Source organism: Neopsephotus bourkii, unplaced genomic scaffold, assembly GCF_033783945.1.
Source record: "Neopsephotus bourkii isolate Nb327-2 ecotype Australia unplaced genomic scaffold, CSIRO-AGI_Nbou_v1 NB_372, whole genome shotgun sequence".
NCBI lineage: Eukaryota > Metazoa > Chordata > Aves > Psittaciformes > Psittacidae > Neopsephotus > Neopsephotus bourkii.
Window position 1 is genome coordinate 1,009,184 of NW_026900878.1, and position 27,531 is coordinate 1,036,714.

General features: G+C 35.4%; 1 protein-coding gene across 4 annotated transcripts; it reads left to right on the forward strand.

Annotated features, from left to right (window-relative positions):
• The first annotated feature begins 680 nt into the window (after positions 1-680).
• AK7 (adenylate kinase 7) lies at positions 681-26,733 on the forward strand. 4 transcript variants are annotated; one of them, XM_061348903.1, is made up of 18 exons: positions 681-879; positions 1,434-1,613; positions 2,720-2,828; positions 3,792-3,886; positions 4,825-4,935; positions 8,647-8,730; positions 9,334-9,422; positions 9,957-10,047; positions 11,419-11,496; positions 12,170-12,319; positions 13,570-13,698; positions 13,979-14,129; positions 15,668-15,800; positions 16,840-16,898; positions 17,705-17,902; positions 21,824-22,044; positions 25,337-25,495; positions 26,631-26,733. In XM_061348903.1, exons 1-18 carry the CDS (start codon positions 790-792, stop codon positions 26,664-26,666), a joined length of 2,163 nt encoding a protein of 720 aa, XP_061204887.1. In that variant the 5' UTR covers positions 681-789; the 3' UTR covers positions 26,667-26,733. The 4 variants fall into 4 exon arrangements, with proteins under 4 accessions (XP_061204887.1, XP_061204889.1, XP_061204888.1 ...); XM_061348902.1 differs by having other exon boundaries at positions 682-879; positions 15,668-15,796; positions 16,833-16,898; XM_061348905.1 differs by lacking the exon at positions 12,170-12,319 and having other exon boundaries at positions 15,668-15,796; positions 16,833-16,898.
• The last annotated feature ends 798 nt before the right edge of the window (positions 26,734-27,531 follow it).

Genomic DNA, 27,531 nt, shown 5'->3' on the forward strand with positions numbered 1-27,531 from the left:
GCTGAAACTTAGTCATGGAAAAACAAGGCAGGTGGTTGTAAAGAGGGACTTGGAAAGGAAGTGTTAGAAATACAAGTGGAAAAATGCCAAATTCAGTGTTACATTGCTAGGAAACTTTGCTGCCTTGACAACTTTAAAATACTTTTGTTATTTTGTGTGCTTATTATAAACGTAAGCTAAGAAATTCTTTAGAAACAGGTGTTTTGTAGGTGTTACCAGAAAGAAACTTGTTTAGTATAATGTCCTGCAGTGTTAAGAATGGGAAAGTTATGTCACTTCTCTGCGTCTGGGGTACTGAGCCTGAAAGAAAATGCTCCCTATCCCGATTGTTGCCTGCATGAAGGGAGCTTCTCTGCAGCCCTGGCAATGGAGAATTTAAATAGGTCTCTGGCTCTCGGTTGTTTTCATTATCCAAACCCCTGAATGAGTCCTGATTGCCCTAATGTAGCTGTTAATCTATGAATTACCAACAAAGCCTCAAAGTCTGCCTCCTACCTGAAAGGTACATTTTGTCCTGTTCGGCGTCGTCGGGAAATTGGGAAAAAAAGTCTCCAATTTACTGACTACCGCTATCGCTGTTTGCCGGACAAAATTAGGAACAAAAAGGGAGCGCACGCATGCCTCTAGCGCCTGACCCGCGCTGGCGCCGGCCCTCGTCCGCAGAGCAGGCGGCAGCGCCCCGCGCCGGCAGCACGGCAGGCCGCAGTGCCCGGTACCGCCACTGCTCACACTGCGCAGCCGCCGTTGGTCGCGCAGCAACGGTCCGCGTCCCCGGCACAGGTTGTGGCGATGTCGGAGGAGTCAGCGGAGGAGCCGGCGCAGGGCCGGCGGGTCTTCCTCAACCATCTCGACTCTTACTGCGGCGGCAGCATCGGGGAGGTGACCGCGGGGGGCGGTTTCTCCCTCAGCAGTCGCTGCCTGACGCACCACCGACCTCCTGCCTGCCCCAGCCCTTCGCGGGGAGCGCCCGCCTGTCCCTCGGCTGGTAGCGCAGCAGGAAGCTGTGGTTCGCCTCCAGGGTGGCTGGGATCACCTAAAATAGCTGCTAAGGAGATGGGCTGGGGGCAAGAAAGGATTAAAAGGAGGAGAAAAAAAAAAAAAAAAAGTTTGGGGCAGGAGGTGTGGATAAAGCAGGTGGGGAGACCTCAGGCACCAGCTGGTCGCTGTGGAGAGAACAAATCTCTGAGATAACACCAGCCTGAGAGGAGTCAGGCTGTGAAGAAGAGACATCCAGGGACTCCTTTGAATTTGAGGTGTAGGACATAAGTCATTACATATGGCATTGAGGAGTCCTGGATGTTTTCCTGCTCAGTGGAAAGTTGTGTTACCTACAACAGGATCAGGGCTAGTTGGTACCTTCCCAAGATCATGAGAAGCTGTGTAGGGTTCCATATATATATATGCATATAAGTGTGTGTCTTATATAATTGCAGTATTTATCCACATGTGTTGTTGGGGCATCACTTGAAAGCATAGAAGATGAGGAGGAGGAAGAGGAAGATAATTCGGCTGCTGAAGTTTCTAGTAGGCCAAAGGAGGGAGTCTACCGAATAGTGGGTACCCTTTCTAAACCAGAGAGTACTAAACCAAGTTTTGCAGAGGAAATGTATTCAGTAAGTGTTTTACTTCAGATAGCTATTAGACAATATTAGAAATATTGACATGAAATAGATCACGTAAAACAGCCTGCATTAATAAACCGGTATTTTGTTGCTGCTGGCAGCTGTACACATGTATTATGTTTCTTCTGCTTCCTCCATGCTGTTGTCTTCTCTCTGATAGGTCTGATACAGCAAATTGTAAAAGGAGGGAACTCAGACTCAAAGTAGACTTTTTAGAAAAGATGGTTACGGACAGGACATCATCTATCCTCATGATCTGCAGATCTGCTTTCTTTTTTCCCTCAGACCACACACTTCGAGTATCTCTTGTCTCTTCTGTGTCTTTTATCACCATTTTAAATGTAGTGGTGCTGGAATCAAACTTAGTGTCCCCCTTCTTAATTCTTCACTGAAATCAGCTTTCACTAGCAGCTAATTGTTCTGAATACTTAGATCTTTTTATAAAGATATGTCCAGAGTTTAGTTAACTGAGATTTGCTTTTAAGAATGTCATTTCTTATTGCTTGATTTAGTTTTCTGAAACTAAACTTGCCTCTGTCTCAAATTGAACATCCAGAATCTCTTCAAAGATTTGAAAAATATTAGTGTAAACCTCTATATAGAGCTGTTCAATCATTAATTTATGACTGGTGGAATTTAATCTTAATCATTGCTCTTACCCAAAGTGTTTGTTGAACTTGCTCAAGTGATGCAAGGAATACAACAAAAACAACAGGACGCGATTTTGCAAGTAAATGGACTTTTTTTTTTTTTTTTATGTCTTCTCCATTCTGCCACCTTGTTTAGAATGACTATAAAGGTTATTTTTTTGATAATCACAATTGCACTGAAAATATGAATCCTGAAATAGCAGTAAAAAATGTACATCTTTTTGAACTATACTATTGTGTACTGTAAATTAGAAGTTTCAGCATTTGATTTACATTTCATCACTTTATTTGTAAAATTTGATATGTGTCTTATTATTATAACATCCTACTGTTAGAAAAATACATTCTACCAGTAAATTGAACAGAAAGAAGGAAATTTTGGATTTTTTTTCTCCTCCTTTTTTTTTTTTTTACTTAATCACAGATAATAACAATCTTTTTCTCCAGGTGTCTTCTCGAGAAGAGCTCTTAAGTCACTTGCTTGAGTGTGAGATTGTTTTGTATAATATCACTGAGGATGCAAACCAAATAGAGGAAGCAATATGGGCTGCTTCTGGTTAGTATAGCTATCAACTATAACAGAAACTTGTTGCTATACAGTCATTCAAAATTTACCATAAATGTATAATGAAATTCTTTCAGATTTAGAGTTTACTGTAATATGAAACTGGGTTCCTTGATGAAGAAATGCCACGGGAATTGTTCTGTTAGTTAGCAAGGAACCATGGAATTCACACTAGCATTCATAAGGTAGAAAAGCTGTCATGGTATGCTCCAACAAATAGCGTATCTGTGTAGGCAGTTATTTCCCTAAATAACTATCAACCATTATCTTATCTATTTATACTGGGAGGTGGGTAGAATATTTGCTCCTGTAATATTCAAATAATGTTTCAATATTTTATGTAGTTATTTAAAAAATATTTTTACTTAGAAGTCCAATAAAAAGTACTGCTAATGGTCTGAGTCTTTCTCCTGATTGTTAGATCCAATTTCTAATCATTGTCTGGAACCTTCTTATGGTGACAGCACAATATTGTTCTTTATATGATAATTAAGCTAAATGATGCTTTCCTGTTTGTAGCATAAATACTTGGATATCATCATAAGTTACATAACCCACATTTAATTATTTTGCTTTAAATTAAAATAAGGAAATTTAATTCTGTAGTTTTTATATTTCAGTCATGAAAAAACCCACACTTTTATTTTCTTTCAGTACCTTAGTAGTCAATAAACATTAATAGTTCATTTCTTCCCCTAATCCCACACTGAATATGTATTTTTTTTGTAGGTTATGTTTATTTACAGTAATTTGATTCTTTATTACCACTATTTTTCAATTTTTTTATTTCCTGATTATTTTATACCAACCCAAATAAAGAGTACTTGCTTAAAAATACATATCCCACTGAATATTACAGTATAAATGTCTATGCATGACCTTTATGTAAAAGCAAAAATACAGTTAGAGAAATACAGGTCAAAATAAATTAAAAACTTTTCTTTCATTTAACAGCCCTACATATGGAAATAGAGCATTTTGCAACACAAAAGTTATTTATCCTCATTTCAACAATAATGAGCTGGGCAAAAAGCAAACCACCTGACCCCGTAAGTAATATGAAAACGTGATTTATTTTTTTTTAACTGAATATTTCCATTGAATAGAAAATATTCATTACATTACATTAAAGAAAATATTTTAGTATGTAGTTCAACAATAGCAAATGAAGCTAGTGTCAGCAAGTGTGCTTTTTCTCATGATCCTTTTGCTCTGAACTTACTGCCAAAATTGTTAAATTTATTCTGTTGGACAATTTAAATTGGTAAATTTATTTTGTCTCTGGTAAGGCACTGGAATGAGTTGCTCAGCGAAGTTGTGAATGCTCCATCCCCAGCGGTGTTCAAGGCCAGGTTGGACAGAGCCTTGGGTGACATAGTTTAGTGTGAGGTGTCCCTGCCCATGGCAGGGGGGTTGGAACTAGATGATCTTAAGGTCCTTTCCAACCTGAACTATTCTATGATTCTAAGAAGGCTATGAAGATATAGGCAGGCATTAGGAACTGCTCGGACAAGACATTAAAGCTATGTTTACCACAATATGCTGTGTCTTTCAGTCATGAAAAAATCCCATATTTACTACATATTTGATGAAATACATATTTAAATTAGTGTATGGAGAGATAAACAGATACATCTTTATATATGGTATCATCAGGAACCATGGGGGATGCTTTGTAGTATGCTGTTGCCATTCTCAAATTCACTGTTACAGAAATAGTTTTTCAAGCTTCTGTAATGCTATATATATAATTAAAAATCACATTTCTTAAAATATAAAAAGTAGTTTAAAATCTTACTGTGAATATTGAACTATTGAAGCTTTCAAAATAATGAACTTCAAATATCAGAATCAGAAATTTTAAGAATTTAAATTAAACCAAAGTTAAAACAGATTTTAAAACTATTTTGAAGAACTTATTTTAACCATTTAGTCCTTTAAAAATTGTCCTACGACATGTATAGCAGCTACATTTTTTCCTTTGCAGGAAGATCCTGAGATTGCTTTTACTGATGAAGATTATCGCAGGAGAAAAGCTCATCCGAACTTTACAGATCATATAAATGCTGAAAAACTCATTCTCAAACTTGGGAAGACTGTATGTAAAAATTGTTTTTATAAAAATAGGTTGGTTGGTTTTCTTACAGTGAGCATTAGCTTAGTAAAGGAGATTATCAACAACTTGTATATTTAAGAGTGTTTTATTCTTTTATATGGATATCATCAATATCAGTAACATCAATTATTAATAAAATATCAAGTACAGAGAATACTATAATGTCATTTGAAACATAAGTGTATCCATAATACAAATACCAAATTCTGTCTTTATTCTTTAGGTAATAAGTAAATCATGCTAATTTCATTTAAAAAATATATTGTCTCATTGGTTGTATCAGAGAGAAAGCTGAGGCCTATCGGGGGAAAGACTTGAGGATGAAAGAATGTAGAGGGAAGGGATATTAGTGTAGTTTCAAAGGAAAGCAGCATCTTAAATATGAGCAAGTTATGTTAATATTATGTTTCATCTGAATACTTGGAAGATGTTCTGGCCACACCTAGCATGTTCTTGGATAGTTTGTGCTCTTGGATCAGAAGCCTTGTTGACTTTTAATCCACCCTATAATTCACTTTAAATTCATGGCTATAGAGCTGACTTGGAGTATCTAGAATATATGTTATTACTTCTTACGTGTTTTAAAATCACTTCCTTTAGCTTCATTTGTTTCAACCAGATTAGACTCTTAAGCCTGCCAGAGAACAGACCATGCCTCTCTTTGTATTTAAGAGCTATTATTAAATACATACCTCAGACTGTGGTTGGTTCACAACTCAGGAAAAGTGATGCTGTTGCTATTACCAATGGAGTGTTGTGGAGGTTAGGAAAGAAAACTGGAAGACAATGAAATGCATTGTATGATGAAGGTGTCATTTGGTCATTCTCTTTGTGGAGTAGCAGTCTCCCAAAATAAATACAATTTAGTATCCATTGTGGAAATTTAGCAGGCTAATTATAGAAGAGTGAAAAACCCTTTAGTCGGATTTGATTACACACTTGTCATCTTATGCCCTGCTGAGAAAATAGCACTAGAAATTGTATTTTATTCTAACATGGATTTAATAGTACAGGATGTCAGTAAAATTTGGTAGTTTTACAGTGCTAACTTGAACTTTTAAGCCTACAGAATAACCTTCATACTTGTAGTATTAAAAACATGAAGATTATAAACAACCTCCGCCAAACCTCTCAATAACTTCTGTCACCAGTAACACCCAGATGAACCACTGACTCAGTTTTTATGACAAGTCCAAAGCACTGAGTCACTAGTAACAAAGTTATTAAAGTAATTAGCTTCTAAATGTTTGCCAGGCTGGAATGTCTGTTGAGAAGACACTGGAACGATATACAACAATTTGAATATTTTCACTACATACCTCTTGTCATCCTTTCAAAGGAGCCCTTTTCCTCCAGAACTCCAGGGACAGCATCAATAGGTATCATTGCCTCTGTTTAGTTTCCCTCAGCATTTTGGAACAGGAGGGCTCCAAAGCATGTGTTCTTCCTAGCAGAACAACATTAGCTTCCTGTGATGGCTGGTGACTTTTGAATGATGATTCTCACACATTTTTAAGTTCAGTGGCATCTGAGGAATGTGCCATGTGTTAAACAAATGACAGTGTCCCTGCAAAGAGCTCAACAGGGTTCAGCAGCCTTCTTAGCCATGTGGAGAAGATCTTGCTCTTCTTGCCAGAAGAGTTTCTTAGCCCTGGTATCTGTTTAGAGTGCAATTCAAAGGCTGTTGTTGCTTAAAGCAAGATTTCACCCCTCTGAGTTAGTGTATCTCCCACAGATTTTGCTCAAAAATCAGCAAGAATTATGAGCTAGAAGTCTTTGCTTTGTACCACTAGCAATTCTTTACCTTTGTGGCAGAGCATTCAGGCTATGTAGCTTTCCTCTGAACTCACTGACTGCGGTCATGCAAAATTGAGAATCCTTGGAGAAACATCTGCCTACCACAGACAGAAGAGCTCTTCATTTCCCAGCTCTGTTCTCAGTGCAACCACAGTTCCTGTATCCATTAATTTACACCTGTTTCCCTCTTCAAACGTTTTATTTGAATAAAACAAACGTGAAGCAACCAAAGCCTAGAAAGGATTATGATAGCTAGAATGTGACATCTGGTGGCTTTAATGATTATTACACAGGAACTTGAACTCATGACTAAACATGCTGCGTGTAACTGGACCTTGCCTAGTAATTGGCTTATTTTTTAAATTCCATATATCCAAGTCATCTTAAGTAGTACCTTCTCGTGTGTGGCTTGTGACCCTAAATAAATACTTTTAGAGGAACTGAACCTGTTTCAGAACTTTGTATTTCAGTGAAGTATAGCACTCAGCGCCAAACTGTGGTTTGTCTCCAGAACTGGCTACTGCAGAAGCTCCTGCGAGATAAGTAGAATAAACTCCTTTGTGTTACATTCTTCTTAAGGGAGATGAGGAATAGTACTTCCTGTGCTTTCACAAGAGGCAGACTTCCTGTTGGAAGAGCGAAATTCTCCGGGGGCATGTTTGCATTCTGCCCAGAGCAATCGTGGGAGCTACTGCTCTTTGGGCATAAACTGTCATGGTACTACCCAAGCAAACTAAGTGTGGGAGCTCGTATGCAATCTGTAATGTTTTCTAATTTTAATGTTTCTTATGATTGGTAACAACCTGTTAAGAGGTTAACAACTGTGTTAAGGTAGTTTTTATTACAGTTTTATTTTTGAGTAGGGAGATAAAAACACACAGGCAGATACAATATACTGATTTTTAACTTGTCTTCCCTTTATATGATTCTTTGCTTACATAAAGATTGACTGACACTGTTCTTAGTTTTATGTTTCTGAACCAGTATAAAATGATAACAAAAGATGCTTCTTTTTTTTTTTTTTTTTAATTTTTTTTTTCCCCACTGAAAAAAAAAGTAGGTCTCAAATCTGGACATTTGTTCCCTCTCCTGGTAAATACAGATTCTTTTACAGAGTTATGTAGATACACAATGTCTAGGACCTTCACAACATGAGAATTATTTAATAATTTTGTTTCACCTTTAAAATTTTGAAGTGACTAGTCCTAATTTAAAGTATTTTCTTGAAAATTTTTCTCCTTAAGATGATTTTAATTTCCACACCACCCCCCCCCTTGTATAACCATCCTTAACACTGATCCAAGCAGTAACCTTATATGTAAACAGGCAGGACAGGCAAATTTATTACATTATGCAACAATGTTCAGCAAAAAGTGTGTGGGTTGATCATGGTGTGTGGCTAGGAAAACACTTAGTTCATGGATTTCAGGTTTGTTTTTAATTGCATATAAAACTGAAAGCAAAACAATTGTAAAATCATCATTCCAGCATTTCCTATGTCTTTAGGCAGTCAAAGGCCAATATAATGCAATTAGAAAAATACCTTCAGTGAATTTCAGAATTATTTTTCTTGGAAACAGGAAGTAGAAGCATGAGTTATCCTGTTCACTTTATTGATTTATTTTCAACTTTTTTAGCATAATAGTTTTTTAGAATTTCAGTTCAAACACAGATCAATTCTGATCGGGCAATGCTTGTTTTTTGAAGGAAACCTTAGCAATATGACTTACAAAACTACAGGATATGCAACAGTTGACTGAGCTACAAATTTTAAGTGATACAATTTACACACTCTGAATTCTCATTACACAAGTATTCTTGTTTCAGGGTAAGCCAGTATCCCATTTGCAGCACCATATTTTTTATTAAAACTTCCTCATTGATTTTACTTCACAGAACAAACGTAAATTTTCAACTTACATCGTTGCCTCAGGACATCAATATGGAGCTGGCGAAGGAGTCTTGCACTACTTTTTTAAGGTAGGCATCCCTCCATTTTTGAAGGTTCATTTAATTTCTAGGGGATAAACCACACTGGATTAATTCATTTTTAGTAGCTTAGGTATCATAAGCTTAATACTTTTGTAAACAAAACTGATGATTTGATCCACTTGAAGTGTTTTATCTACAGTAGAAGTATTTTCCACTTTTTTGGGTCTATATTACAATTTTTTAGTTTTTTCTAGTTTTTTTAATAGTATCTCCATATGTACTTTACAGTGAGAATGTATCTGTCATATTAAAGGAATCAAAAAAATTTATTTCTTTTCAACATTTTATTATATTTTTTCCAAGTATTTCTTTTATTTGGGATACAAAATAAAATGTGTCAAGGTCAAAGAATATTTGAATAAAAGCAAATATTTTATATTCTATTGTAAAAAAAAAGTTTATTGTTTTTAGTAGGCTGCCAGTCTGTATTTCTCAAGAATTCTTTCCCTACTGCAGTTCCATTAATAATTCAAGAAACTGAACTTAAAATCCTGAATATACAGATTTGCCTAGTAAATAAATGCTCCTTTTTCTACCTGTAGTTAAAAGTAACCTCTTTCTCCACACGTTGCTCTCTATTTTTATTTTCAGAGAGGCTGGCTTAGTGAGACGCCTGCAATACCCATTTTTGGGGATGGAAACAATTTTATTCCAACCATTCATATTCTTGATTTAGCAGCGTAAGTAAAAAAAAAATAAAAGAAAAAAAAATCCCCTGGATGATAACTAATACACAGCTAGATGACAAATCCAAAGCTACTATAGAGTACTGTTGCTTTTATGCAGTGGGTATAAGAGCATTCTTTGGCCTTTCTGACTGAGCCAGAGACTTAAGTTTCTTTAGTACTTGACCTGCTACTAGGCACAGAGTTATGGAAACCTTATCTGACTGTTGCACTAGTACTAAGGTTTTAAGAAATAACTAGCAGTAGTCCATTCAGACTGTGATACCAGTTAACTAGCACAGAACTGGAAATAGATCATGGGCTCTACAACAGGCTAAGTTAGTATCTTCTGCAGATGTTGCTTTTTATCCTTTAAACTTCTTTCCAAATTCCAATTAAATATCCAGCTGTGCTTCTTTATTAAGGAAAATACATGCTCTGAAAAGTTCTGCAAGACTTTACAAATTCTTTGTACTGTTTTTGAAAAATATTCAACAGCAAAAGCCCAGTATCCTGCTCCAACTGCTGGCCCTGTTTGCTGTGTTTCAGGGTGTTACAAAATGTAGCAGACCACAGGCCCAAGTCTCACTATATCCTTGCAGTAGATGGATCTATGCACACTCTACAAGAATTAGTGAAGGTAAGAGTTTTGATTTTTTTTTTTTTTATATCTTCAAGGTTTTTAAAAATACACATTTTACTAAAGTAGTGGTTCCTAGGTCTTCCTGAATTACCTTGTGTAATGACATAAAAAATATTTTTTAATCCTCTGAGACTTCTGTCCTTTGAACAAAATACATTATTTGAACCTGAATTTGCAGAATTAACTTTTGCAGTATTATTGTTAGCCTAAGTAGAAATTTTACATAAGAAAGCTATGGGATTCACAGTACTGTAATTAGATACTGCAAGTCTTTAAGATTTTTTTTATTATAATAAATGAAAGAACACCCAGATACATACGATCTATTTGGGAGCAGTCTGTGTGAATTTTGTAAAATACTTTCCAAGAAATACTTTCCAAAAAGTACTTTGAAATACTTTGGAAACTTCCTGAAGTTCTTTAATGTGGATAGCAAATAAGGATTACGGCAAACAAGCTGATGTAGTCTTCCCAAAGACTTTCGAAGTAGTCTTTCACCAAAAGCTGTTGAGAAGCAGCTAGGCACCCTAAGAAAAGCAGTTGGGTGCTTTCATGGATATGCCATTGTTTACAAACGGGAAATAGAGGGCAGGAGTCGATGGACAGTTCTTGTTGAGACAGGAAATGTCCAGTAGAGGGAGAGCTGCAGAGAGCTACCTTGGCAGGAACCAGCCAAGGTACATGGGAGAGAAATACCTTGAGAAATTACTTAAATACACAGTAGCTATTTACAGTTTAGGAAGTCTCTGAGCTGAAAATAGTTAAAGGTTAGAAGAGTATCTGGAAGGAGCATCCTATCTGCTTTTCCTAAAAAAGTGGTAAATGCTCCCTCCCTGGCAGTGTTCAAAGGCCAAGTTGGACAGAGGCTTGGTGACATGGTCTGGGGTGAGGCGTCTCTGCCCATGGAAGAGGGGGTTGGAACTAGATGATCTTAAGATCCAGTACAACCCTAACCATCCTATGAATCTATGGTTCTTACTTTTGTTCACTAATGTCTTCTAATTGACATCGTTTGAGACAGAATGCTGGACTGTATGTAGATTTGATCTGTTGCTCTATATCAATTTGTACAATTTTATGGAACCTTTTGGACTGCGGTTTCCGTCTGTGGGTTTTTTGTTGTTTGTTGAGTTTTGTTTTGTTTTGTTTAATTACAAGTACTAAAAAGGAAGTGGTATATAGCAAAACAAAGCTGTTTAAACCTACATTGAAGTTAATATACTGTTCTTTGATCTATTTCAAATCAGTATACTGATTTTTCAGGTATTAGTGTAACACAAAATTTAAAGCACATTTTATACACAGAAATACCATTCGATTTTTTTCTAAGAATTTGATTTGATAACTGTATTTTTCTTTTCCTGATAGTGTATCAGTAAAAATGTTGGAACAGGAAGAACTGAGAAGATTCCAACAGAAGATGCATTCCTGAGCAAAGACTTAACAGTCAGTACTTTTTATTACTTAAGGATAAGTATAATAACATGAAACATTGATTGTTTTTTTATTTCACCAGAAAAATTAAACTCTAAAACATGTCTAAAAATATATAAAGTGAGTTTAACTCATATCTTAACCATCATAGAAGAAATTATTTTGAGGATTTACAGCCTGATTTAGAAAAGCACTGAGCATACTAGAGCATTCTAACAAAACCTACACAAAATTATAAAAATAACAAAAAAAAAAAGATTTAATATTGAGGTGCCACTAAGGTTGATGAACACAGCATACATAAATTATCTTGTATTTATCTAGTTACCTGGAATAAACTGTTCATAGGAGAAATAAACAAATTAGAACCTGGGTAGTTTGAAGATGGTACTTAGTAAATTTATGAAAGAGGTTATTCCCTGCAATTATATGAAAACTTTGCATTGTACAGAATGGTTGTTTGATGTTCCAATAGTTCATGAGAATATTTAAATACTAATATATATGGAAAATGTTCATATTTTTAAAAAGCTTAGAATGTCTGTTTTGCTTTGTGCATAAAACTTTTTTCCTTATGCTTTAATTCTTTCCATTCTCACCCCTCCATTTTGGTCTTTAGTTTAAGCTGTGTTTTTTTTACAGGCATAGCTTGAGCCTGTAAATAAATGTATCTTTGCTCCCTCAGCAAATGCATTTGGATATGTTGCTTGTCAACCTGAGAATGGAATCTGGGCTTGTGAAAGAGTCTTTCAACATTAAGTGGGTTGCTCAGGAGGGACTGGTGGACAACATTGAGCAAATTGTCAAGGAATACAAGCAAAGCCGAGGATTACTGGTAATGGTTTGGTGTATGCTATTTCAAAGTGCATCTTTCTTTTTTTTCTTCAACAGAAATGTCTATATAAAATGGTTATATAAACACAAGCTTTAACTTCTTTAAGTAAAAATACATGGAAGACTGATATAGCTCAGTGAACATAAAACCTGGAAATTTAATGAACTAGTTAAAAAAAAAGATAATATTCATTAAAACAATAATCCTTAAATTTTATGCCTAAAACTGAAACCCTGTAAATGCAAATAAGCTTCCTGATGGAGGAAATGCTGTTGTGAAACCAGTTTCTGCATGCAATATATGGCATCCCTGCTATATTTTTCTCCAAGAGCACAATAAGTGTATCTTTTATTTAGACTTTTTTATAATAGTCAGTGGTTAGGTATTTTGTGTCCTTCATTATATTTAGTGAGCCAGGATATTCAACTGCAATGCATTTTATCCTGCTCTGTTGCATAATGTTCTGAGCAACTTTGCCATTTCCTGTATTAGCTTGACATTTAGAATTTCCCCATTCAAATGCATAGGGAAGGTTATTGAAAGGTCCAGAAAAAGGCTGGCATACCTGCACATGTTGATATGATCAAGCTGTTCAGCATGTATAAATCGTGTTCAAACTTTGAGCAGAAGTTCAGGAGGTGTAAAACAAAATACTACTCCAATTGCTCACTGTTATTCATTAAAAGTGCTTGTTTATAAACCTCTGGAAGGAATATCAGGTCAGTGGCTGGGTTAAACTGCTCCATCTGACTACATATGCATCTAATTAAAGAAAAGAATCAGTACAAAATATAGACATACAAGTGGATCTGAAATTTGTGAGGTCAAAATAACCATTGTAATGACAGCAACTCCATCTCAGCTGGGAAACACAGCTATGGCATGTGTATAATAGAGTGTCTGCCACCTCATTCCAGAATTCACTGGGTCCTATTTATAGGGTTGTGTTTCATCTCTCTTGATCATACAAACACTAATAGTGCCACCACAAAACAGTCTGTGAGTCTACTAAATAGAAGCATACTTTTTCTCCAATGGTAACATCATACATTTAAATTGTGTTCCTCAAAGCCTGTGGATGATGCAGGAGATATTCAGTGAGAAATATGCAAATTATTAAAATGAAAATATATTTTATGTTTTAATTATAATTGTTATTTCCCCTTAGTTATAGTAAAAAAAGATTGTTCTTTTACATAAAAACATCCCTGTTGTTTGAATGATGTTATACCTTTATCCTTTATTTCCAGTCTCTCAAAATTTTCGTTCATGGTCCTCCTGGGGTTGGCAAATCTACCATTGCTGAAGAACTCTGCAAACACTACAAGCTACATCACATTAAATCAAAAGACGTTATTTCTGAAGCAATAGCAAATCTGGTGTGTTGCTGTTTTCTAGTATTACTAGTATTTCAATTTCTATGATTTAAAATTGTATGGCATAATTTTAAAATTAGTTTTAATTCCATTATTTTAGAATGGAAATATATTTTGACATGCTGATCATCTCTGGAGAGACTGAAGGTTGTTCAGTGTCTCACTGTCCAGGAGCTTACATAAAATGAATTGTTTAATTTTTTTTCTTTTACTACATCTTTGTATAAAAGAAATTTGGGTATGGAATTTCTGAGGCTATTCTTATTTCTGTTCTTGTTGTCAGGAAGAAATTGTGGCTCCTAAAGAACTAGACACTGACAATGTGGGAGAGGAGGCAAAGGGAGATGATGGTGAGGAAGAGAAGCTGGGTGAAAATGTAGAAGAGGCACAGGAGTTATTAGATGCAGTAGAAGAAAACATGGAGCAGAATGCAGGTAGGAAGCACAAAGTACTAAGATGGGATTTAGGTAGCTAGTGCAACCCTAGCCAATGGAAAATTAATCAGGAAATAAACTTGTGCTTTAGAACTTTTACTTCCTATTATAAGCAAGAATCATGCCCTGTCCATTTGTATGTATCTGTACCCTATTTAAAAATCAAATACGTTATAATCACACTATGTAAATTGTACATTAAAAGTGGTATGTTTTTAAAACACTGTGGTGTTTTTTTAATTGTAGAACTTCCATCTTTCTACTTTTTTATAAATTTTATATAATTATTTTGAGCCTATAACCTGATATATAAGTAACAAAGATATACTCAGAAGCATAAAATTCTTGGCTGCATTTTAACAACATGTTTTCTTCTTGAAACAAGGAACATAATTTATATAAAAGTTGGTGAATAATATCTTTATTGAATTTGCAAATAAGTATTCTAGTAAGAAAAATAATTAGTTCACTGTCATACGAGATTGCGGTGGGTTTTCAGTACCTTAAACCTCATTTTGGCCATCTCTACAGTGTAATTAGTATTTTGTGAATCCTGTAAACAATTTTAAAGCCTGCAGATTGTAAACGGTCTAAGAAAATTGCCATTACTGGAAAGTACTAATTCTCCTCTATATATGAATAAAATCATGTAGGTTTGGACTTAGTGCTTAACATTTTCCATGTGTTATAAAGTGATCCCCCTTAAAAACGCATTCTACTACTGAAGATTTACCTCATTTGGATCTTGTGTAGTTCTAAAGCAATGAATTTGTAACACACCCAGAAGTTTCAGTAATGAGATCTATGGCAGCATCAGCTCTGCATGTCTTGATTTGTTGTTAAAAGTAATAATGCCCCTTTTAAAATAATAAAATACTGTTATGATCACAAGGGTTTATAAATAAGACTTATAAAAGCCAAAGCAAAACAAAGTAGAAAACTGGAGTCAATGGTTTCAAAAGGAGAAAAAATCAGAGAGAAAAAAAAACAACTTTTTACTCCCACATATTTGTGCAAAAATGTAAGCCAAGTTAATCGACCACTTCAGATCTCATCTATTCATCTGAAAATGAAACTTGTAAAACCTATTTCATGCTTGTTTTGCAGGACTGTCTTTAAGTTAGTGTTAATTGTAAACAGAAATTATTTTTTTTGGTCTCAGTTTCTTTTTCCCTTTTTTTTTTTTTTGCTGCTTCCATTAAAATCTGATGGTATTATTTTAAAAACAAATAGACAAAGAAGAAAAAAACCCACAACAAAACCAAAAATGCTATTGTCATGTTTAGTATCTTAAAAGTTTTAATATTTATCACCTTGTAAACACAAATGTAATTTTATTTTGCAACTACACTTTTATATTCCATAGATTGCTGACAACATGTAATATACAAACAGTAATGCAAATTACTTTTTTTTTTTTTTTTGAGGGGGGGTCTAAATAGAAGTTTCTTCAATAAATGAATTAAAATGTTGGTAAAATAATTTCAGATATCTCTTTGCTATAAACTAAGTACCTATTAACCTACTTTGTGCCTTAGGTCAACTAGATGATGAGTATATTACTAAATTTATGAAGGACAAGCTCAAATCAATGCCTTGTAGGAATCAGGGATATGTTTTAGATGGGTTCCCAGAAACATATGAACAGGCAAATGACCTTTTTAATTGTAAGTACTGCTGCCTTTTTTTTTTTTTTACTGCTACCTTGTTTTTTTATTGCTGCTAATATTGTCATCATTATTGTTCTCAGTGCCATATTAGTTGAAGTGCAGCAGCATTGCAGTGACTGCAACACAGGACACAAAACAAAACTGTTTTCGTATGACGCTTAAAATGTAAGAAGGATTATAAAGCACCTTATTTAAATTAAGCACAACACAGTTTTCAAACTTTCATGATAAAGTGCTAAGTAAATGCACAGATGTGATGATACTTTCTTGTTTTGCGAAAACATTAGTTCTACTCAAGCAAACTCTGAAGCAGAATTTCTTCATAATATTTAAAGGGCTGCTTAATGAGAGGATCCAGCCAGGGCAGCAATATATGTTTTATCAGCCAGGTTAGGGTGGCTGTGTTAGATCAGCTACAGTAGACAATGACTTCAGAGGAGCTCTGTGACATACATTTCTAATTGTGAGCAACCACTGTCCATGCATTAGGACCAAGAATTATCTCCATGTGTAAATTACATTGCGAGATTTGCAGGAAAACAGAAAACAATCTTATTCAGTTTAATCTGTTGGGCTGTAAATTATCATGCTCAGCTGATTCTCTTCAGGCAGTTTACTGAGTATTCAGAACAGCAGCCACTCAGTGGCAGAAACCATTTTAACCATAATACTGTAAAATATTTCTACTCACTGTTCTGTGCCTTGTCTCCATTTGTGTCAGAATGATGTACTTCTCAAGGAGGAGAGGCCACGGTCAGGACAGCAGTTTTAAAGTTGGACACATTTTAAAATTATGTATGCATGTGCATACTTCCGCTGTATAGGCAAACAATTATCAGTGTCCCAGGGTAGAATTCTGTGGTGGCTGGCAGCATGAATTACATACTGAATCCTCTCTATGGTTTCCAGGACAGATTGATTTCCAACAATTAGTATTATTTGAATATGGACAAACCTGTGCTTGTACTGGGCACATTATAGCAATAGTGTTGCTTCAAATTAAAATGTCAGTCATTTCTTACTTTTGTTTTAGTGGAAAGTGAAGATGAACAAGGAGCAAAAAGCAAAATATCTAAATATGATACATTAATCACACCTGGTAAGTTTGATAGATTTCTTTTTAAATAAACTGAGGAGTTTTCAAATGCTGCTGCCACCAACAAGGAGTCTAAAATACACTCCATCTGTTCATATTTAACACAGAATAAATATCTAATTCATGTAATGCTACTGCCCTTTATTCGAAAGTGAACAATTAACCAGAAGGAAGGTTTGGGTTCAGTTTGTGGGTATTTTATTCTTTTTGGTTGGTTTGTTGGCGTTTGGTTTTGTTTTTTTTTTTTTTTTCTGTGAAAATGCCATCAACTGTTGGCTCACAAAAAATAAAAGTTATTTTTTCTGAGATTAAAAATTAAAAAAATATTAATTGTGAGAATAAAAATCAAAATACAGAGTGACAACTTTTGGTGACTTGACAAGTGAGTTGTTAAATTTTCCAGTGTTACTTGCTGCATTCATAATATTATCTTTTTTTTTTTTTCCCTCCTATACTTATTACATGTATTGGTTGTATGACAGCTTTCTCAGAAAATGTGGACACCACTGCATTGCTGTTCTTCAGGTTTTTGTGCTGCTTACTGGAGGATTAGTCTTGTTGACAGTGCTAAGAACCAATTTGGTGAAACTGGACTATGTAGCTTCTTTACAGATGTGTCTCTTAGTATTGCTAGATTGCTGTAACTGGAGAAGTGGAATATAAGCATTTGATAATTAAATTCTCTATAAGGATAAACAGGCCACATTAATTTATGTTGGATTATGTTTTAACATTTATTATTAAAATACATAAGAAAGATGAAAGGCAATAAAAATCTGTAGGCACTGATAATGTGTTCTTCTTCACAGAATTTGTTATTTCATTGACTGCATCTGATGAATTCCTTATAAACAGAATAATAAATCTGCCAGAGAGCATTGTTGCTGGAACTCATTACACCCAGGACCGGTTCCTGCAAGCTTTGAATGTTTTCAGAGAGTTAAACACAGATGATAAGACTGTTCTCAACTATTTTGATGAAATTGAAATACATCCTCGGTTTATAGGTATGAAATAATAAAATTAGTAGATTAAGTATGCAACTGTACATATATAAACAATATTTTAATTATCATTTCAGTGTACATATATACTTAATTATATACCTGCAAAAATATCTGTAGTACTCATAAGGATTCTAAATTGTTTTCTTACAGTTAACTTGTTTTGTTTGTTTTTGTTTTTGTTTTTTTTTAAAGGGGTTTAATTGTTAATTTTTGTAGGTTAAATAATTTTCAAAATAATTTTCTGATTTAGGATCTGGCATCCTTTCAGACTGGAGCAATAGACTTATGGACTTTCAGTATTATTGTTGCTTATATTTTTTCTTTAGACATATCCTCAGATGCCATGACAATATATGGTTAATCTGTAAATAATGAAGCATGAAAGAAAATGATTGGAAATTAAAGGTAGAAGGCTAGGACTGGATCTGTTTTGCACTATACCTGTGTGTGAGAAAATTTGTCTTCTCTACACACTATCTAGAAAATTTTGATCTCTGGGAAATCTTGAGGAGACTACTAACATCTGATTATTCAAATCCAGCAAGATCAGGATGACAGCATTCTTAAGGAAAATTGTGGTGGCAGGGTTTTTTTTGAGTGGGAGATGAAAAGGGAAGCAAGTAAAGAGCAAAGGGAAGACCCCACATCTAAAATCAAACTGCTGATATTTGGAATGTCCATCTGAGATTACTTATGACAAGATAATCGTTGAATAACCTCAAGCATAATTAATTTCCTAAGTTTTCTTATTTAATGTCAGTAATGGAAATTATCTTGAGAATAATGCATGTTAGCAAGTGCAGAGGTGCAAAAAAGAAATGTGTTTGTATAATCATTTTAGAACGATTTAGTAATTATGCCAAAGAAAGTAAATGTAAGAAATGGTAAATATCAAGGCTTGATGCCATCAACTGGTCATATTACTACCTCACGCACTTCTAGATATGCAAGTAGTAGCACTGTTGAAGACTGTCTTTTATTTTGGTGGGGACTATAAAGTGTATACTCTGTGATAGAATGTTGCAGTGTTTTCTGCTAAGAATTACACCAGAAATTGCCCTTAAACTCTAGTCTATTCCAAATAAGGAAACACACTGGCCTACTAATTTTAATTACTGAGGTATCACAACCATGCTGTTCAGTGACTTCCAGATTATTTTCACATTCAGTTTATAGTGTTAATTCTCATCTTCAAAGAAGCATTGTCTTTAGGTCCTGCTTATCTCAGGAACTCCCTCTTTACCTCTCTATTCATATCACCAATTTCTACTCTCTTAAATATGCAAGCATATAGCTTTCTGTCATAAAATGGTAACAACAGATTACAAAGATAACTTCAGTGAGGAACCTTAAGCTCTGCTAATACCTGTCCATTCTAGCTGATGTTCCAGTTGGTTTATCATCAGATCCATAAAATTAAGTACAACCAGATTTAAGCAGAAAGCCACCTGCTTTCTCAGTCATATTTTGAAGGAACTTAGTGGGAAGTGGTTAAAGAAATTTTGCCTGTTTTTTTAAATATTGACTAAAAATAATCAAAATTTTCTTCTACCTTAATTTTAGAAAATTGTAACATATGGCTTTATGGATTACTTTTATGACTATTATTTTTCCTGAGTCTGAAATATGATTAGTACAAAGGAGTGGGCTTCAAGATTCTGGAAATCCTACTTTGCTACAGTGACTCACTGCATAAAGTCTCCAAGGCAGTTATCTTGTGTCATGTTTTTCTCATCTGGGGATGGTGATACAGGCATATTAGATCACCTACAAAAAAACATGTTAAATTTTTAAAAGCAATTTCCTTTGAAGACCTTAATTTCTGACCTCGTTTATTAGTGACCTTTTCTCTCAATTAGCATCAATGCTAAACTAATTTTTTGTGTATGTATATGTATGCGTATATATATATTTCTGAGGATACATGTAGTTAATTAAGATTGCTGTAATATTTTCATTGTAACCTTGCTTGGCCATCTAAGAAAAAAATGCAGTCCTTGAGACCTCAAATCCAATGCTGATAGCATTCTTAGCAATACTTTAAATGACTAGAAAAGTGGTTTGCTCTCCAATTTGTATATCCAGATGAAGCTAAAATTGCAGAAACAATGGACTACTTGACGTAGAAAATGTATTATTCATTCAATTTAGAATACTTCAGGAAGGAGGTGATCCTGCCCCTCTGCTCTCTTGAGACAGTATTTAGAGTACTATGTGCAGTTCTGGTGTCCTCAACATAAAAAGGACATGGAGCTGTTGGAGAAAGTCCAGAGGAGGGCCACGAGTATGATAAGGGTGCTCAAGCACCTCCTGTATGAAGACAGGCTGAGAAAGTTGGGGCTGTTCAGCCTGGAGAAGAGAAGGCTGCATGGAGACCTCATTGCAGCCTTCCAGAATGTGAAGGGGGCCCACTGGGGTGCTAAGGGTAACTCTTTCAGCCGGACTGTAGTGATAGGACAAGGGGCAATGAGTTCAAAGTAAAACAGAGGAATTTCAGGTTACCTATAAGGAGGAAGTTCTTTACTATGAAAGTGATGAGGCACTGGAGCAGGTTGCCCAAGGAAGCTGTGAACGCTCCATCTCTGGCAGTGTTCAAGACCAGGCTGGACAGAGCCTTGGGCAGCACAGTCTAGTGTGAGGTGTCCCTGCCCATGGCAGGGAGAGTGTAACTAGGTGATCTTAAAGTCATTTCCAAGCCTAACCATTCAATGATTCCATAATTCAATCTTATTAGTGAATTTTTAAAAGAAAAAGCTGTAAAAGAAATTTTACCATGTAGAATTATGTTAGCTTTCTCCTCAATCTGTTAGCACAGTTTGGACTTAAGGTCCAGATCACAAACACTTAAACTCTTGGCATAATGGTGTTAGTATTGGACAGCTTAGTCCAATAAATAACTAACTCTTGGTGTTAGTCTTCTCTCTGAACTGATGGTTAGAAAGAAAGTGGAAGCATGCTTTGCCAACAGCTTTCAAAATAACTTCATAAAGCAGAGGACTGTGGACTAGGGACTATTAGATTCTCATCTAAATTCTGGTTTCTAGCTGTTCTGGTTTTGCCTCTTTCTCTGCTTGCTCTCCTTACCCATTTCTGTCCCTTTGGATCTCCAGTCCCTTACCACTGAATCAGACCTTTATTTCTGTTTTCTCTGGATACCTGAAATGCCCTCTTCCATGTACATTTCTATACCATTTCTGCCAGATGCCTCTCCACACTGAATGCATACAGAGCCCAGAAAGCACTGGAACCACCCCCATTTTTCTGTTGGTTTGGGGTTTTTCCTTTTTTTCCAGTTTAATATGCAAGTAGCTTCCAGCAATTAAAAGGCAGGAGGAATAAAATGAAAGAGCAGGTCTATGCTCCTACATGAAGTTACAGGTTTGTTCTGTAGCTATAACACAGGAAAGACTCAGCTAGAGATAGGTCTCTGTATTTGTAAATCCATATGAGTGAAAACTTCGGAGTTTGTTGCCAAATCTTAACAACCTATTGTGTAACCTGAGGGGGAGATTAGGTCAAGAGCTGGTGGTTTTATGCACCTGGATAAGTTGATGTAAGATTGGTGACAGAAACATCTCTGATAATCGAATGACCTCATTTTCAAGTTTCAAAATTTAGCCAAGGTGCAACTGATAAACACAACAGTTATAAATATTACTTTAAACTATTTCTACCTTACTTCATATTGAAAAGACAAACTATTTTAGTTGAAACTAGTAAAGAAAATCAGATGTAGAAAACATAAATTAAAAACTTAATTATGTATAGCAAAAAAATGACATCTATAAGAAACTGAAAACATCTTATACCTGAAAATTTAAACAACATGAACACTATATATTTTTAGGTCTTGCAGTTATTTACTGATGTTCACTGATAACTTACGAAATCCTTGACAAATTCTCTTGTATAATTTAAAAGATGTAGCCAAACTTGAAGACCCTGAGAACAGGTTTATTGTAAAAGAGATCATCAAAGAAATCGGGGAACCTCGCAATTATGGTTTGACAGATGAAGAAAAGGAAGAATTAGAACGCCAAGCAGCAGAGAAATGCCTTGTCAAAGAAGCTCAAGAAAAAGCTGAACAAGAGCGTAAAGAAGCTGAGGAAAGGGCTGAAAGGATGGCAAACTGGGAAGAGTGGGTAAGTTAATACATATTTTGGGGGAAACCATTATTATTTATGTGTATTAGATTGCTTCCAGTGATATCAGAACTTAAAGGTTAACATTAAGTTAGCTAAACTGCTTGGTGGACTTGTTCAAATTCTAACAATTGGTAGCAATCTATCTCTGCCTCAGATGGTGACCATAGAAGTGAACAATGGTTTGTCTGCGCAACAGCCTGTGAAGTACTGTTTAGAGTTGCCAAAAACAGATGAAACTGGGGGAAAGGTAATTCTGGCAGGGAGAGATCACAACCACCAACTCATAGACCACCTACCCCAAAAGATTATCCTGCTCAAAAGATTAGGGAAGTGGAAATCTTAAAAGTTGTATTGACATATTAACCTACTTGTTAGGCAAGTTTTAGCTAATCATAGAATAATGATACATATGTATTAGAAGATTGACTATGTCAATATTTGGTGTATACTTAATTGTGATTTGAGAATCATTGGTGTGCTGGCTTTGTGGAATTATCACCTAGCACCCATCTCTGCAGACACAAATACCTTGACCCTGTGTCTTTATTGGCTTCTTGACACCTGGTGAAAAAACCCAGATTTGGGAGACACCAACAATTTGTTAATGTAAATACATTTGGAAAGCTTGACATAAATTCTATAGTTCCTAATTTCATACTTTAGATATGGTTTAAGACTCTCTTCACAGTGCATTTTGAGGCCCAGTCTAGAGAGTATAGTCTCTTTTTGATTACAAGCATAGCATTTTTTTGCAAGTTGGTATCAGCATGCCTTTAAAATACTTTCATGAAAATGTTACAGATTATCTTAAGTTTTACTGAATCTTTCTGTATTTTGTGCTTGTGAAACAGCTATAAGAACATCTTGATTTAAGAAGTTAGGCTTGATGCTGACATTATGTTAGCATTTATTAACCAATGATGTATGGGTTGCTGTGCTGCTTGAAATCCAATGCTGCGTTGCTTGAAGTCCCTATTCTCTGGCTCATGGTAGCCTTAGTCCTTATTCTGTAGACCGTAACCAGAGCACCTAGAGGCTATTGTACATCGGGTGAGTTATTTGACAACCTGGCAAGGTAGAAATCTAGCTAGCAAACTTGGCAACAAAACTTAATTTTAAGGTGTTCTGAAGTGAACTGCCTTCACTATAATACTAAAAAACACACCCACAGATCGAGAAGACCCTTGCCCAGAGGAACACCCTTCCTCTGTGCAAGCTTAGTAACAGAAGAGAATGGCACAGCAAATATTATAATTATATGCAAATCACTAACCAGTAATTGTAACTGGGAGTGTACTACCTTGTAATTTTTGTGTATAAATGTAACGACGAAATCAGCATGGGGTGTGCTCGATTTGTGGAAATTCCACCTAGCACCCAGGGTTGCAATAAAGAAGTGCCTGCTTATTTGCTTCGTGTAGTTGAGTTCCCTAACAATACCTCGTTGCTGTGCTGTAGCTCTTCTATTTTACCATTTTAAAATATCTACTGTAATCAATAGTGATTTTCCATAGCCAGTTTTCTAGGACTGCATCTGCTCACCTTACGTCTAAGCAGCTGCCCAAGTCTTAATTATCATGCCTTCCAAACTAGATTTTTAACTCAACACTGATCAGTATTCCAGTCTGCAATGCAGAAAGGTTTCTCATCCTGGGACAGGAACACCTTTGAGAGCTGAGTCATCAGTTCAGGAGGACTACCTGATACAGTCTGAAGAATGCCTTTTGTTTGCTAATACTTTACTAAGTACTTGGTATTTAGGCTACTTGACCTCACAGGATTTTCACATGATGCTGTGTCCTTATTTACTTTGCCACACCTAAGGACATTTTAGGTAAATAATGTAAAATGCATACTCTAAGAATGTTCTTGTTCACACCTGAAATCAGATTGTTTCACCAGAAAGGTAGTTCTTCTGTTGCCATCATTTAGAGCTATTTAAAAACAAACTGATCATTCCACATGGAAATCCTTTTCTTATGTTTGAATGCCCATGCACACCTATAGGGAAATAATGACCTGCTGATGTTGGCTTGTAAATAAGTTTTATTTGTTACCTCTACCCTTATTTACAGCTCATTCAACACTAAAAGCATTTTTACTCTCTTGTGAACTTGCCTAAAATAGTAATAAGGGCAGTTAACACATTTTTAGATATGTTCAATCCAAAGCCATCTAACTTTCAAAAGATGTTAGATGTTTATTCAAAGCTAAAGTAGGTATTTAAATGCATGCTTAGGCTTATCCTTTCAAATAGGTAGATGCTCAGGAAATCTAAGCAACTTTTCATTTGCCCTCTAATAGACTGTAGATTAGCTGCTGTCTCTGAGTAGTGGCCAAAGGCCACTTGCAGGATTTATTTAGTAGCACTCCTGGATTGAGTGAGGTAAATATATTTTCCAGACATTGGTATATCAATTTTAACTGAACATTGCTTTTGTGTTATGCCTTGAGTATAGAAAAGCAGACTTCAAAGTATCATTTGCTTGCTGTATGTATAGATGACTCAAGCTACTGATGAATAAAATGAGTGAAGAGTGGACAATAAAAATGGTTTTGAGTAATCTTCTGGACACAACTACTGCGAGTATGCATACTATCAAGTACTATTAAATGGAAGAAACAAAATCTCCCAGCAGTTTCATTGCCCCACCCCTCCTGCTTTTTGAGTGTAGTCAGTGTATTTGACTAAACCTGAATTTAGAAATAAATTTAGCTGATGTGAACAGATGTAATTCACTGTGATTTTGGTCTATTTAACTCTCCCCCCACCTTAAAAACTGACATAAATGAAATAAAACCAAAATAAAGCAAAGAAACCAAAACCAAAACAAGCAAACAACCCAGCAAAATTTACAGTTATTTAGTCAGGGCTCTTTTCTGAGCAAAAATATTCTCCTCCCCCTTCCATTCAAAGACCCCTAAATAAACGCTCTGCATTTGTAAAAGTATAGTGTATTCCAACCATTTTGCCAAATACCTTACAGAAACAGGATCACAGGGAGACTTCAGAATAAACTCCTTTTAAGTGTTATAGAGAGAAATGTAAAATAATTTCACTAAGGAGATTATTTCAGTTTTCATTTTGTTTAATTCTTTGTCCTCAGTGTGCCATGTGGTCTAAATTTAATAAACAGTTCATAGTTTATTCTGCCAAGTAGTACATTTTAAAGTTCTATCACAGCCTCTAACACTATTTTTATCTCTAGCCCACCATTATTATTTACTCAAGTGCTGTTTTTAAGATGTTATAAACCTTATTCTTTACTATTTTGTTCACTATTTGAAGAATAAACATCTGGAGGAAGTGAAAAGACAAGAACAAGAGTTACTGGAAGCCCAGTCTGTTCCCCTACGAAACTATTTAATGAGGAATGTCATGCCAATGCTTATGCAAGGGATAAATGAATGCTGTAGGATCAGGCCAGATGATCCAGTTGATTTTCTGGTAAGGAGATTACATCATATTTCTTACATATATTTGAATATTCATAGAGACCCAAAGAATCTCTGTTAACATAAGGACTGAAAATCTTTTTCCCCCCAGTCATGATAAAAATTAATTAAGGGTTTGGATCTGCAGTTCTGGTGAGCAGTAATTACTGTGAAAATTGAAAAAAAAACAGAAACTATTCTTTATGGGATCAGTTGATACTGCGTATCAAGGACACAATCCAGCTTTGCTGAACAGTGACAGGACAAGAATCACTACCAGAATCTTTGGCATGTGTACTCTGCATCTTGCAGGGACTCTGCCAGTTCTGCTGTGACATAGACACCAGAAAGCAGGATATTACTTTCTATCCACCCACAACAGAACACATTACTGTAATAATAAATTAAAGCCCTTTGGTAGTTCCCTTTACAATACACAGATAACTTAATGAGTAAATCCTAGAAGATATCTACTGAAATCTACTGAATGATTCCAGTTGCAAAGGACCTCTAGAGGTTACCTAGTTCAGGTCTCGCCAGAAAGCAGGGTGGGTCAGAATTGCATTCAGACAAGAATTCAGATGTTGCAAAGTTATTGCTGTACCGCTGTTCTTCCTGCACATCCTAAGAAAGCTCTCACTGTTTTGATGAAATGTTTTATTAACCAAGCAAAAGCTTAAAATGAAAAGCTGTGTGCCACTTCAGGCAATAAGGAATGTTCAGTTGTTTTCACATTTTTGCTTACTGATGAGTACCAACTACCTGTAGCTCTAGGAGCATGAGATCTACCTTACCAAATGCGTAACTTTTCAAGATCAAGTATCATCTACTTTCCTGTGTCCAGAAATCAGGCCCTTGAGTACTCTCTTGGATTTTCCTTGGAGTGACAAACACTGTCGTAAAGGGCTCACTTCCTTCTCTTGCTCACAATAGAGATGGGGTGACTGCTACTAGGAGGGACAAGGAGGTGGATGGTATTTTTGGGGTGTGAGGTTTCTTGCATATGTCTGACAGAAATTACATTTTAGAGCCATTTAATACTTTCTGCAGTGTTGTGTAAAGTGATTTTATCCACTATATTTTTGTTATGTTGCATGAATTTTAGAATTGGAGACTTGAAAATAACTTGGAAACTCTTCTGTTTCTAGGCAGAATATCTCTTCAAGAACAGCCCTGATATTTAATGAGATGAATGTTCACTCTTGCCAGATGTAAAAATCGTGAAATAGAAAAGAGAACATTCGTAATGCATTTTATGTAAAATTACTTAGTTTCTGAAAGTCCTTTTGTTTAGGTTTATTATGTAATCTCCATTTTTATTTCTCATACTTTATTACTAAGTTGTATTGGGTTTTTAATATTCGTTCTATAAAAGTACCATTTACTGCACATATTAATAGATATACACTTCTACATTTCATGTCTACTTGAAACTGAGAACCGTAATAATCTGTTCTCTCCAAAATTTTCTTCCTTGGTTTTTTCAGTTACACAGTCTATTTAAGCAATTTATTACCCTGATCCATAGGGAATGCAGGCAGCTAGACTGAGAAAACCTTTTCTTAGAAAAAAGGGAAAAAAAGGCATTTTCACTGAAAACTGTAAAGAATAGAAACAAGAAACAACAAGCTTTCCTATTTCCCCTCCCAACTACCAAGAGACAAAAAGTCATGACCTGCAGTAAGCAGTTTCCAAGCACAGGTAGTTTATAAATCCTGGGGTTTTCTTTGGTATCAAAAATGGGTGTAGTGCTGATTTCAATCTTCTTGTCATTCAATATTTGATACATGTTTTTTATAGATTATTGGAGAATCTAGACTTTCCAGCATGTGGCTGGCATCCCATTTTTTGCTGACTTCACATACCTCTCATAGAAACTGTCAATATCTCTGCAGACACAACTGAAACTGGCAGCATATTTGATGCAAAATACAGGATTTTGTAAAAAAAGAAAGCAGGGACTATTGGGGGAGAGAAGGAAAACCTGAAAGAATGACTATACAGAAACATTTTCAACTCATGTATTACTTTAAACATTAGCATTTTAGA